Source organism: Mycteria americana, chromosome 23 (genome assembly GCF_035582795.1).
Source record: "Mycteria americana isolate JAX WOST 10 ecotype Jacksonville Zoo and Gardens chromosome 23, USCA_MyAme_1.0, whole genome shotgun sequence".
Classification (NCBI taxonomy): domain Eukaryota; kingdom Metazoa; phylum Chordata; class Aves; order Ciconiiformes; family Ciconiidae; genus Mycteria; species Mycteria americana.
The window spans coordinates 5,091,730-5,106,118 of NC_134387.1; the positions used below are offsets into that span (position 1 = coordinate 5,091,730).

The window sequence follows — 14,389 nt, forward strand, 5'->3', positions numbered from 1 at the left end:
TGACTTTATTCAATAGGTTTTTAATGTTCTGTCTTGGATTCTTTTGAATGGGGAGACCAAAATATATACTCTTAGGATTACGTCAATCTGTAGGCTATTAAAGAGAGGGTGTGAGGGGAGGAATGAGCCCTACAATAAAGGGAATAGCCAGCACAAACCAAACATCCTGCAAATCTAAGCCTAGATTTATTCTTAGGGAGTTCAGCATGTGCAGCTTTCTTTGAGACTTGGGGGAAAAAATGCGCCCAAATCTTGGACACAGCAGCAGAGTGGGTTTACTTAAATATTTTCCTTATTAAATTTTGTTATTGTGGCTTATAATGATTCTGCCATAAATGTGTGTGTGCAGTTGGCTCCTATCTGGTACTGTCCATGTTTGCTTCTTTAAATGCTCTTAAGTGAGTCTGTTGCTGAATTGTCAGCGCTCGGATTGAAGAGCAGTGATAGTTTTCTTTGATAGTGGTGCAGTAACACTAACGTCTTGGAGCTAAGGACAGAGATTTCGGGAGGAGCCAGGAAAGAATAAATCCAGGACTCGTGCGGCTGTTGTGCTGTGGGGTGAAAGAAGTGGTGTAGAATTTTCTGTGCTGTTTTATCAATCCTCTAGACCGGTCCTGTGTTACTGCTTGTCTTGTCTCCTGATGAAAACTGACCCGGATGGTATGGATGGATGTCTCTGCCAGAAGATGCCCAAGCCTCTCCGGTGCCCTAACTCCCTGTTATCCCTCCTGACCAGTCTTGATAGGAGACCGAAAGCTGAGAGCCCTTTGCAGTACTGCAGTGTTGGGTGGCTTCCCTGGACACTGCTGGGCTCCTGAAGTTTCCCCATTATACCTGGGCTGCTGTTTGTTGTGGAAGTACTAAAATATGCCTGCGTTCAAATTCCACTGGATTCTGGTTTTCCTGATGTCGTGACTCAGTCTGAATAGTTTCTTAAGCACCTCAATAAACAAGACCTCTGGGTATGGAAGGTTTTATTTCTGGGGCGATGCAAACACTGTGAAAGCTTTGTCTCTTAATGTTTGAATGTGTAACTATTTTGAAGCAGATGGTAATATGACCAGAAGGAAAAGCAGACTGTGGTTGCTAGTACACACTGCACTGTTGTCTCCTGAAGCATGTAGGATTGCTGCTGCTCTGATCTTACGGAGGATTCCTCCAGGATTTGCTTCTGCAGGTGGAATAGGACTAGAAGGGAGATTTCTGAATGTTGTTCCGGTACCTTCCCCTGGGCCCCCGAGGAGCCCCTCCAGATCCTCGCAGGATCCTGACAAAGATGAGTTATGATGCTCTATGACCTGAGCGCAAAACGTGTGCGTCCCGAGTCATTTTCCTTGGCGAAAGTGCGGGATTGTGTTCATACAGGCTTGTTAAAATTCCTTTTTGCTAGTCAAACTTGCCTCTGCGGAGCAGGGGGCTCTCAGGCAACCTTATCCTCCCTCACCAAGTTTTCTTCAGTTCTATGGTAAATGGTGGTTTGTGGTTTTTTGGTTGTTCCCCCCCCCCCCTTTAGTCTTGCCTGACTCCAAAACTCTCTAAGCTTTTGGGGAACAAAAGCAAACCAGCCTGCAGTTGCCTTTTGGAGTCTTGGGGCTCCTGGGGTGTCTGACTCAGCAAGGCTTTGCCAAGAGTGAAAATTACACCTACTATAATTACTATAATCTAAATTGGTATCTCCCTGACTAATCTTGGTATCAATTAAAGTAACCTGGAAGTCTGTTGTGATACCCCCCCCAGCTGCTCATGGACCATGAGGTCTCCCAGTGCTGTGACTTTTTGAAAGGCTCTGGCATCTTGCAGTGGTCTGTCTGCTTTATTAATTAACACTTCAGGGAGTACCGCTCTCAGCTGGTAACGATTACATCCTGCCTCTGAATGGTTTCCCCAAATTGTTGTGTCTTTTGGCTGAAGTCCTTCAGTAAAATGACTCAAGAGCTTTGGTTTGAATAGAAAGCAGTCCTGGAAACTGGAGTTGCACAGCTTGTAGCTATTTCTTGGCCTCTGATCGCGAAAGACCCCTATTAACCTGAGTGCAGAGCTGACCGCTGGTCATTGTTTGCCTTGGCACAAGAGGGACTAGTGAAACATGCTGACCTGCTGGTTACGCGCCGTTTGTCGATCCTTTTCTCCTGTAAAATATTCTTGTTTAGTTTACTATTGAGCTTTCTGGAGTATCATAAAACAAAACTGTAACCTAGAGGGGAATTTGGCACATTCTGTTAATTACGCTGACGTGCCGCCTTATCTCTTGAGAGCTAGAGGTCCTTCAGGACTTGACCGTAAGGCTACTCACCCCACGTTATCTGCCTTTGCCTTCTCAAATATCCTTCGTATGGCTGCCTGCTGAGGAGCAAGACCATCCAGATGCTTCAGAAGGTCCCAGCAATATATAAACAGCGCTGCGCTCTTGTGCATGTGGGACAGCCATGGAAAAGCTGTAATGACTTCTTTAGAAACCTGACTGTGTAGCTTTCAGCTAAGCCAGGGCCCTGCTACCCCTCATCTTAGTTTTTCAAGAGAGATTTCAGTCCAGCTTAGTTTTTATTTAATAGCTGCTGAGACTTTTAAAATCCAGTTTATGCAGTAGCAAGAAACAACAGCCACATAACGTGAAGTAGGTTAAAACAGATGTTTAAAGAAGGTTAAAACTGAAAACCAGATTTTTCTGAAGACCACTAGGCTTGCGGTTCTGCTGGGCTCAGTGTCAGACCCCCCCCTTCAGTATTTTTACTTATAACTAACATATGTTGTTATGATCTGACTAAGGGGGTTACTTGAATTTTTTTATACTGTTCACGACAATTGCTCTGCCCCTGTGTTTATCCTCTGGGCTAAAAACCCATCTTGTATCCATGAAAAACATTGTAAGAGGTTTCTTTTGAAATCAGTGCTAGTAGGTATTGAAGTCAGGCATGTCTGACTAGTACTAATGTGCCTTGACTCAGGAGCCTTTTTATTTTTACAGAACACATGTATCCTGCCCTGTTGACTACGTTTACTCTGGGAAAACCCCTTTGTTCGCTGCTGGAGGGGAGCAGCCTTGTGAAAGCAGTTGTACTTCCTTCCTCTCTTCCCCTCCAACTCTCTCTGACGTGGGGCAGGACTTTATTTTATTCCTCTCTCTCAGCCTCACCTCCTGACCTGCAAAAAATTGAAAAATACCTTGTTTCCATAGCAGTATTTCTCGGAATGCTTGATGAAAATTTACAAATCTCAATCTTGTGAAACCAGTGTGAAAGTACGTGGTTCTTTGAAACCAAATGTTTATTGTCCAAGAAGTTTTTGCTGCATATTCCCCCCACCCTGATTTAGTTAGACCTGTTGTTAAGTCTCCCCTTGCTTTTCCTGTTTCTTCCCCTGATGGCCAATGCTAGCCTTTTAACCCACATGCTTCTGTTTCGTTTGTCTATTCCTTAGGCAAATGCCTTTCATCCCCAGGTCTCAAAGCACTCCAGTAGGAAGCTCACGATCACCAACCCTCTTTAACACGAGGGGAAATTGAGGCACAGCCTTGGAAGTGACCTGCCTGAGGTCACACGGCAGGTCAGTGTCAGAGCTGAGGTTTGAACCGATGTCTCTTGAATTTCAGGCTAGTTGCCTGGGATTTCTGATACATCTCCTCATTAAGCAGCTTGAAAGGCTGGTTAATGTGTTTTGCTGTGTCTTCATATGTGTATGTGATCTTCTGGTAATTTTTTAGGGATAGCTAAGACCTAGCAAAAATACTGGAGGATTTTAGCTTCTAGACATCTGGTTTTGGAGCCAAGTCTTTCCCCTTCTCCCTCCTCTTTGGTGGTTGCCAGGAAATGATGGAACTTTAAAGGGCTGGGGAGTTTTTTCCCACTACACTCTGGCATTGCCTCATTTGGAAACTATTCAATCATCCTCCCCCACATGTGCTGCTTGGCCACTCCATGTGCTGGGTGCCTGAATGAAGGCTGGGGAGTACATGAGTGGGAAGTGGGCAGAAAAGGACCAGGATTTAAACTCTGCACAGCATCTGGCTGAAATTCCTCTAATGAGTCAAAAAACTTGCTGGTTCATACCTTACATGACTAGCTTATATAATGATGTAGCAGTTGCATGACAAGTCAGTCCCTACCCAGACTTAGCAACCGAAAATTGGAGACCATTGGCCACTACTCCATCAGCATACAAGGTTAGCTATCTACTTCTGCAAAGTGTCTGTGTACAGTAATGTATGTTGATTCTCTACAGATGAAACTGGATGGGCAGTGACAGAAGTCAGTCTTCTATCATCATATTGCGAAAACAGACTTCAATATAATACCTCACTTCTGACCATAGTATAATACATTTCATTACCCTTCTGGTTTTTCACTGTTTAAGTGATGGGTTTGGCTTCTTTATTGAAGGAGGTAAGGGAGAAAAATGGTTCAGTTCTGTCCTGGTAGGATTTGAACCAAGGTTTGCTGTAGCTTGCTGGAACCACCGAACTACTGGATTTGCAGAGACATAGGAAAATCAATTGCTAGCACTTGTGACCTGTAGAATTTTGCCCTGGAAAAAAGTATTTTCCAGCTGAAACTATTTGGCAAGTTGACCGAAACTTACAAATGATTTTCATGGGGGGTTTTTCAGTTTGTTCTTCCACCCCACAAGAAATAACTTACTTTGGTTTTTACAGGCAGCGTTGGACATAGTCTCTTCCATAGCTTTATCCCCTGCTGAAGCAAGAGATATGAAGTCCATGTCATTACCAAGCCTTACTCAAACTTTCCTTTTCTTTCCTTTCATGACAGCCACACGGTACCTACTTGCACTGATTGGCAGCTGCTAGCAGAGGACTTGGCTCTGAGAACTGTGAGCACTGAAAATGGAAAGATTCCTGGGTTTTACCCATAACCACTGTTTCATCACGCTGTTCTTCATCTCCCTGAGCCCGCTGGGCTTTGCTCAGTATGAACACTGGCCCTACCTCCCCGGTTACCCTGAGCCACCCCCACAAGTGTACCAGCCCCCCCAGAGACCAGCAAATGTTCCCAAGATCCAGCTGCGGCTTGCAGGGCAGAAGAGAAAACACAACGAAGGCAGAGTGGAGGTGTTTTACAGTGGTGAGTGGGGCACGGTGTGCGATGACGACTTCTCCATCCATGCTGCGCATGTGGTCTGCAGGGAGCTGGGCTACGTGGAGGCAGTGTCTTGGCTACCAAGCTCGAAGTATGGAAAAGGAGAAGGTAAGGTAACTCTAGAGCCAGTGGTATTGTGCTAGCTGTCTCTCCGACCCCCAGTCATTCTTGACCTGTCAGCCAAATTTAAGATGTAGTGATATTTCCCACAAATGTAACTGAAATAGTTTCCAGGCGAGGCAGTGCCTCTTTAAACCAGGGTCCCATTAGAGTAAACAGTTTAAATAATAGGTGTTTGTTTGTTTTGACTGAACCAAGCTAAGTAATGATGAGATAAAGAGCTGAAGGACCAGATCATGGTGTGTGAACTCTGGCAGGGGATGCTTGGGAGCAGCTGATGGTGGATAAGGGTAGAGGAGGCTCTTCAGCAGCCAGTACGGCTAGTCAAAATGGAAGCTGCACCCACAAATGTAATGTATAGATGGTCCATTTCCCTATTCACGCTTCTATTGCCTTGTAGTGCCTCAAATAGGACCTCTAAACACCCCTTCTCCCTATTCTTTTTTTCTTCTGAACTGTTTAGACTCTAAACAGACTGCCTATGCGATGCTACACAAATCTTTCTTTTGCCCTGTTAGCCTCTCTATAAACACGTGTCATATTCTGCAATGCAGACTAGCCTATAAAACCCCAAAGGAGTGCGCACACTTCGTGTCCTATATAGGACTATATTTATAATAATCCTCTTGGATACTCTCAGGCTGTTCCTGGTGGGGAAAAGCTATTCACCCTCACCCCAAATTGTACATCCTTTCTTGCTCTTTGAAATTGTACGTGATGGATGTGTGGATAATTGTGGATTGCACCTTATTGCACTTCATTCCCAAATATGTGCTGAACAAAGACTTGGAAAGGTGAATGTTTGTGTGTGACAGCAATGAATTCTTAAAATCACAATGCTTGAGAGAGAATAGCTCTATAATAGTATATAATTCAACAGATTTAATTGTCGTCCTTTGATATGCTGTTAGTTAAATGTTGACCTATGGAGAATTTTTTCTGCAAACATTGAAGCCTGGCACGCTGTTGATGTAACCCACAGACAGATTATTTCCACTGCAGCAGGGACAAACATGCTGTATGTCTGTTACTTAGCACCACTCGTTAGTGCTCACACCTATAAACTTGCCCGTAAAAGAGCAAGCAGGCCTTAACAGTGACTTGACTGAAATGCAAAACTTTGAATGTTGTCCCAAGCTGTGGATTTTGGCTCTTGGGGTAGAGTAGGAGATTTCCGAGCGAGAAAGAGACCGTGACATTTGAAAACAAACCAGAACCTGATTGCCATGTGATTTAATGGGAGTGAGCGTTCTCTGCACACCAGAATAGCGCTGGCTAAATCCTGATGCAGAGAGCCCGTGCGGGGAGGGTCGTGCCTTCCTCAGGCCCCAGAGCCAGGCTTTGCAGGAGCTCTTTCTGCTCTCCTGTTTGGGGAGCACGGAGAGGGCTGGCAGATCCGTCGTCTGGTGGTTAACCAACTGAACCTGTTGGGGCTGCTGGAACAAAGCTGGGACAGCCAAGGGAAATAGCTACAGAATCTCCTCGTGGCTCCGAAGGTCAGGCAGTCCTTTCTGTCCAGAGGACATGTTATTCTTCAGACGAGCAAAGCATTTGGGATCCTAAAATATGGGAATTGCACGTTGGTCCTTGCTCCCTGCAATTTAGGGGACAAATCACAGGGAGCAGCATGTGCCCAGCACATTTCTAAAGGGAAAATGAGCACTTCGTAAAGGTGAACCTCGGAGGTGCTGTTGGGTCTTTTGCTCTTGGCTGCTTCTGGGAAAACATGATCTAAAATTTGGAGGTGACACCTATTGATTTGTGTCTGCTCATCTTAGAAGTCAGTTCTGAGGGACCTGATTTGTTAAAATATAATATATATATGCATGTACACGTGCGTGCTCATGTGCATATGCACACAGTTTTTGCTGGAGGGAAAGTGGTAATTACAGTCTGGAAATGATCTGGCAACTGGTTTTCAAAGAGCACCCAAATAATACAAGGTTCCAATCAAAGGTTCCAATCAAATGTTAAAGCTTTTGTAAAAATCAGCTTTTAAAAAGTTAGGGCATTTAATCAAAATTTGGAGCTGTCTCCTACCAAAGATTTAATGAGGATTTGATAAATGAGAAATGATGCAAAGAGAAGCCTTAAATACAGAAGGAATGATTTGGTGAGTGTGATTAGAGGGCAGGGTCTAATCAGCCAAATCGAGGGGACCCGGTGACACTGCGTGCTCTGAAGTGGCTGTCATCAGAGGAGGTCATTTACCACTGTGAGCAGGACTGCAGCAGAGATCTGCTTCAGGCTGGTGGCGTTTTTTTTTATTACCATGCACATAAGTGAGAGGGAAAGCTGTGGGGCAGAGCTGTTTGCAGTTAGTAAGTGCTTGAGGTGGATTATTGATGTTCCTTAGCAGTTGATTCAAGCTTATTTTAGCAGTAATCTCTGCCCCAAAGTAGTAAGAGCACAGCAGCCTTACTTGCTTTGCTATCAGTACAATCTAGGTTTATCCTCTTTGTGAGTCTCAGTTTTATTTTCTTTCCCCTTCAGGGAAAATTTGGATGGACAATGTCCACTGTAATGGCAAGGAGACCACCCTGGCAGCATGCACTTCAAATGGCTGGGGAGTAACTGACTGCAAACACACCGAAGACGTGGGAGTGGTCTGCAGTGAAAAGAGAATCCCTGGCTTCAAGTTTGACAACTCATTGCTTAACCAAATAGAGGTAAAGATACTTCAAATTACAAGCTGCTGATCAAGAGCCTTCTGTGGACAGGGACGCCTGCTACTACACATCATAGGTTATCCCAGCTGCACGCTATAGTTAAAGCAAACTCTTGACAGAGCTTCTAGATGCTGGCTAAAGATGCAACTTTCAGATTTGAATTTCAGCTGTTCAAAGCATTATGTGTATAATAAGAATTTGAAAGGGTTTTTTATAGCGTAAGAATAAGTAAATAAGGAGAAAATATATTACTTCTGTTCGGCGATCACTTTTCAGAATTGAAAACAGGTTTATTGTATTTCTAAGAATGAATTTTGGAGAGACAGGATACGTGTTGTACTCCTAGAGCTTACACCTGGGTGACTTTGTTGGTTCATAGTACTAAATTACTGAGTTTTCTTTCCCCTGACCCCTCCATTTTGGTACTGGGAGCAATTTGAAGGTCTCTGATATAACAGCGGGGATCAGCAGGTAGGCTTGGATTTGGAGGTGACTAAGGCTTATTACCATGGCGTGAAATGGGTGGATTTATAGAGAAAGATATAAAGAGATTTTTGCACAGTTTGGCTAAGCAATTGCAAAGTAACCATGATAACTGTATGGAAATATTTGTGGGAATGGGGGATTAGTACTGGAAGTGATGAAAGGAATTGAAGAGAGGAAAACGTGGGCTGGTCACTGGGGAAGGGTTCTGGGTTGTGACTGGGTTAGACTGCTAGGCTGAGGTTGAGACATGGGGAAATGACAGAAGCAAAAAGCTTGAATCACCTTCCAGTGGACTTGTTAGATTTTTGCAGACTAAAGAGCTGGGGAAATGCTGGGCTGGAAAGAAGTTGGGCTGAGCTCTTCAAAGAAAAAAAGATGTGGAGGTTTTTTTTTTCCTTCAGCTTTTCAGGTTGGAAAGTATTTGTGGTGACTCGGCTAACATCTGCCTTGTTTCGGATGCTCTGGTGTTTCAGTATGCGAATTCAGTGGTTGCCCTTGGTCAAAATTTATCGAAAGAGCCTATTCAGTAACCACAGTCAAATCTTATTTTAAGCAGACAGGGAATCCAGGATGTATCGCATACCACAGTGCGGTTTCCATGGCTGAATCTTGGCTTTGCTCATGATCTGAAACAATGGATACAACCTTTTTTATCTGTTTAAAGCAAAATTATTCTAGCAGTTACTTCATAGCCACTGATTTAGAAAGGGTCTCCCAGCATTTTCTTCTACCAGATTTTTCCATTGGAGTTTAATGCAGTGCAGCATACTTGACAAGGGAAGATAATATGCTCAGTCAAACCTTTCATTGTCCTGCTGAGGCTTTAGGAGGAACACTGTATGGGTGAGCAGGCAGCATTCAGCACTTTCATGGAAGGCTCCTGTGCAAGGGTGCAGATATAGGATATGAGAGCTGAAATTCTCTTTGTTGCCTTGACCTTGCTTCACTTGGCTAAAGAGGGAAAGGAGGCTCTCCGGAGGGATCCCAGGCTGCCTCCGTCAATGGCACCGTTGTTGCCCGGGGAATGAGGCGAGATCATGGAACATCAGTGATGGCTTTGGCAGACGTGTGCTTCCCCAAAGCCACAGTGAATCCTCAAAACAGAGGCCTGGAAGAAAAGATGCTTTAGTCTAGACGGAGGTCACTTCACTCTGAGATGCTTCAGATATTAATCATAAAAGCTTTGGAGGGCTTTGCTTTTCCATTAGCTAAGCACTGGAGGTTGACTAATGAGTTGAACACATTGAGTAATTGAGGGCTAGCTTGTGCTGATGCTATGTGGGTGCTTAATCTTCACATATGATAAGTAAAATGAATCGTGAGATTGAAGCAGTTCATGTTGCAGAAGCCTGACTCACCAACAGGATCACTCAGGAGAAATAGGTGTAAGAGAAGTCACGTCCCCCATGTCCTGGCAGCTCTTGGGAGCTATGTATGAATGAAGGCATCTGCTGACATGACAAGTAACAATGTTCACAGCAATTGCTAAGGGGCACTGGTGACTAAAGACACTGAACTGGTGGGGAAAAAAAAACTAAAATAGAAGAATAGCTTTATTTTTAAGTACCTGTGCTAAGCCGAGAGCTGTCAGCCTGGCTGTCCCTGTGATTTTGTCCTGGTGGTAGAAAATAGTGTTGCATTTTCTGGGCAGTGGCTGCTGTCACCCCCAGCTCTACATGTCTGTGTGCGTGCTTCTCCCCTCCCTATCCTATCGCTGCTTGAATTTTATGAACAACTTAGTCCCATACTGTTGCTTCTACTCCACAAAACCCGGCTGATTTTTCTTATATCCCTGTAAGATCACTGGCAGCTGAAGGGTTCTTTTCCTGCTGGTTTCATTGCAGCAGGATTAAGGCTAAAGGTGATGTGCTATAAATTTTTAAAATGCCATTGTTGGAAGTACTTTTCAGTCACAGCTAGCTGTCAAATGTTTAAACTCTTTCCCCCCTCTTTCAGCTTTCCTCCTTCTTAATCTTTGCTTTATCTCACTAGCAGCTGGCGTGACATAGTTTGAGTCAAAGATGATGAGCAGAGTTACTCATAGGGTCATAAACTCCAAAACAGGGAGGTCAAAAGGCTTGTGTGAATGCGAGTTGAAAGTCTTTGCCCTCTAAGATGCCTGGGAATTCTGAATATCATACCTCACATTCACCAGAGGAAACATCATCGTTTTGTAAGCTGCTGGGTTCTTTAGTCTGTAGCCCAAAGCTTGCCCAAGTGATGTTTTCTCTTTGGAATGAGATCAGGGGCTGAAGGGCCTGGAATTTTCTACTGAGCAGCAATGCTGTGGTCAGGTCTCTCCACCAGTCCCACTGGCTTCAGCTATTGCACTGACGGAGCTAAACCAGTACAAATTTCCTACTGAGATTTCCAATGGAAGGTATTTCAGTTTGCCTTTAAGCTGCTTTTAAAACCAGGCTTTACTCAAAATAGGCCTGGCTTAAGATGATGCACAGAGCTTATGTATTCAATTACACCTTCCAGTGTTGCTTTCCCACACTAGTTAGTAACGACTGTAATGATTCCCAAATGGATCTGACTGTTTGCAAACCGATGTGTTGACAGCCAGCAGATTAACAGGAGCAAGCACTGACTTCAGTGTACGTTCATGCGTCGGGGTGTAAGCTGCAGTGGGGTAGGAGCAGCAGTTTTGTTCGGCTTTCCTGTTGCAAGCGTTCGGGGGAAATACGTGCTTTGTGCAGCCTGGTTAACCCATTGCCAGACGTGTGCCATCGCACTTAGATTTCCCTTGCCTGTAATAGGGAGCTCTGCGTGTTCCCACTGCCAGGGACAGATAGAGCATCTTAAATTCATCGTTTAGAAAGTGTCTTCAAGACCCGTTAGCACGAAGTTCTCTGGGGCTGCCAAGTGCTGCTAAGATTTAACGTGGAAAGCCAGTAGGTATAAGACAACATCTGACTTCATTTTGACAGGGCTCCAGCTCAGAGGGGCTGTGCAAATTGACATTTGCTCAAATCTGGCCTTGCTTCCTAAAATCTGACAGGCAGAGAGTTCACACTCTTTTAAAAGCAACACGATAGCCCTCGAGCAGAGTTAATTTTTATTGGACAATGTACATACCTCTGTTTCTCAGCTTGGAAATGCTGCAGATAAATAGTATAGGATGAAATTTTCCATCACCATAAACCACTTGGCTTATATATATATATATGCTCAGACAGCTCTTTTCCCGTCACAGCTCATATTTTGAGGGTTACGTCGTAGCTCTTCCTGTCCCCGAGCCTTTCCATTCCCTGCCCTGTTGGGAAGGCGCAGTGCCTGACCCTTGCTTTTGTAAGACACGTTGCTGGTCACAGGCCAAAGTGAAACGTTTCAGTCTAGGGTGAGTGATGGAAGATCTGTGATAAGAAGATGGGAGACGGGCAGGAAGAGGTTAACTCTTCTAACAGGACCTAGGTCGGGGCAGGTCTGAAATCCATCAGTCTGTTGCTCAAGGGCAGAGAAACTCCCATCATTTTTGCTTGCTATTTTCTGCAGCCGCTGCAGCTTTTAGCCTTGGGACTTGTTCAAAGGATTATTTCTTGGAGGGTGATGAATGTGCATGGCAGGACAGCCCTTTCATGGGCTGCTGGCTGGTCAGAATTAGCCTGATACCCCTTTAGCTCAGTGGCTGCGTAAATGCTGAAGCTTGCTCACCTTTCCAAAGCTGGGAGAGCAGCGTGTGTTTGATGCGGACGTGAGCGTGATGACACTGAATGCATTTTACACAGGGGCTTTTCCCCCTCCTCTTTAAAGTGTGTAGACTAAATACACAGACAGTGGCTGGTCAACGGAGAGAGCAGGGCTTGTGGTTTGACTTTGTTATTGCCTGTCTGCCTTTGGGAGCATTAGGAGGGGAAAGGCAGGTACCGCTGGTATCGCATCCTCTCTCCCCTCCTGCAGACTCCAGCTCTGTGAGAGTAAGCCACACACTCCGAAAGGGCTAAAAAAAAGCAGTAGCTGTGCTTGGAGACACTTCAAGTGTGTGGCTGAGCATGGCTTAACCCAGTAATTGTACGTGAACATAAAGGCTGCCCACAACCTGTGTGGATGGTTGGGAACGTGAGGAAGTTGATGCTGAACCTGCTTGCTGTCATCCTCCACCGAAGCATCTGTGCTTGCAGTACGATGGGGCCAAAGTTGTTGTTAAAATAACACGGTTGTTTAACTCGGAGTTTGATTTTGCTCGCATTCCTTCTTTTTTAGCCACAGCCTGGAGTAAAAGCTCTGTTTTGCATGCTCTAATTCACATTAGTGGCTTGATGTACAACTTGGGTCTAACCATGATGGCAGAGCACATTACCCACTTTATTCATAATGGTAACTCTTGTAGGCATTACAGTGTGGTAGGCACGTTGTGAGTGGCATCTTGGGGAGCCCAAAGGAAAAGAAAAGTTTAATCGTGTTGGTTTTAAGTGCTCAAAGCATATCTGAGAACACAGAAACTGCTTGCTGACTCGCTGATGGAGTTTGGGAGGGACAGACAGTAAGCGCTATAAATATATGCACTGAACTGCAATAATTCAAGCTTTGTGAAATATAACAAGTGGGATCTGCTGCTTTAGCCAAAGATCTCTGAGCACGTGGGGCCTTGTGCTGTCTGTTTGCTCCAGGTAAGCGCTGTATCTGTTCTGCAGGTAGAGCCAGCAAGGGGAAGGGCCAGGTTCTAGGAGCTAAGTGGAGGAAAAGAGCTGGGAGCAGGATCTGTGCATCCTGACTGTCCTGAACTGCGCTCCTCCTGCTGCTGATATGCTATGGCAAAAGGTGCAAAGAGCAGGGTAAAATCCATGCAGAAGTGCAGTACGAGTGTTGGTCGTTTCTTGTCTTGCAGTTCACAAGTGTCTGAAAGTGGTCGGGTGGGTAGCGTGGACCTGCTTTAAGGTTCCTTTATATGGTGCCAAAGCCTGCAGTTTAAACGCGTGCACAGTCTCAAATATTTTCCTAAGTCTTTGCAGGATGCCAGAAGCTCTGAAATCAAAATGATTTAATGTGTGCTCACAAAACCATGAGCAGGGAATGCAGGCCCTGCTTTTTCAAACAGTACACGTAGCCACTTCGTGTTGTCCAAACGCAGCACAAGCCCACCTGCGACTGCCGTACTGGGTTGACCAGCAATTTTAAGACCACAGTAACTAACTCCTCCCCTTAATATATTTCTTAAATAAATGCACGATAGGTATTTTTTTTAACCTATCCCCTAAAACATCCTTAACAAAATATTTGTTGTCCACCCTCTTCCTCTGTCCTATTTGAAGCCTCTGTGTGTGTGCACGCATACTCTAAATATATCAAATTGCTGCAGCCATTACAAGTTCACAAATAGATCTGGTACCTGAGACTAGACTGTAGCTTTGGCCAGACGGTGGGCAGACAAGGTCTAGCTAAACATACCAGGCTGCGCTGCTATTTCTGTCCTTCTTTTCCCTTCTGGGCATATGTGAAGTATAAAAATTGCACTTGAAAGCCTGGTGGCTCAAAGGCTCTGGTTATGCCAGGTTAAAAATGGGTTGAACTATATCGTCCAGGTTTCTTAACCGGTGGGAAAGGGCATTGCTAAGTCCTGCTCGGGGGCTTTCAGTTAAATTGGGCTCTGTGGATGAGGCCACATAAAATGCTCCTGTGTGCTGAGCTGCTGCTGACTGGAAGGTGTAAGGAAGGGAGCAGGACAGGGACATTGTTTGTGGCTTAGCACACAGATAAATCTTCCTCTTATCTAGCTTCTTGCCGTGCAGTGGGGATTCTCTCTGTACCATGGGGAGTTGCAACTTAGGTCACCACCATCTGAGACTTCAGCTCTGTGTCTCGACTGTCCAGTTCTCAGAATGTTTGACAATAAAAGGTTTATTTGCCCGTTTGTTATGACAACAGTGTTTTAATTGCTTTCCCCTTGGTGTAAACATTCACTTCTCTAAACATAAGCCCGTGTGTAACATAAACCCTGATGCTTTGCATGTCTAGAAGGGGTCTCAGCATCTCTTCTGGAGCTAACTCCAGACAAATATTAATTAAGCTGTTGTTGGGGTA

At 44.8% G+C, this 14,389-nt stretch overlaps 1 protein-coding gene across 3 annotated transcripts in view; it reads left to right on the top strand.

Moving 5' to 3' along the window:
* LOXL2 (lysyl oxidase like 2) overlaps positions 1–14,389 on the top strand; it is a 55,344-nt gene that overhangs the window by 5,690 nt on the left and 35,265 nt on the right. For 2 of the 3 annotated variants that reach the window (XR_012778673.1, XM_075523429.1), the window contains exons 2-3: positions 4,759–5,198; positions 7,704–7,879. Coding sequence is in view for 2 of the 3 variants with exons in the window: in XM_075523429.1 (XP_075379544.1) it covers positions 4,838–5,198; positions 7,704–7,879 (537 nt within the window). In the remaining variant the exon portion in view is untranslated. Of the gene's footprint in view, positions 1–3,417; positions 3,544–4,758; positions 5,199–7,703; positions 7,880–14,389 lie in introns of all 3 variants that reach the window. The other variant, XM_075523430.1, reaches the window with a different exon arrangement.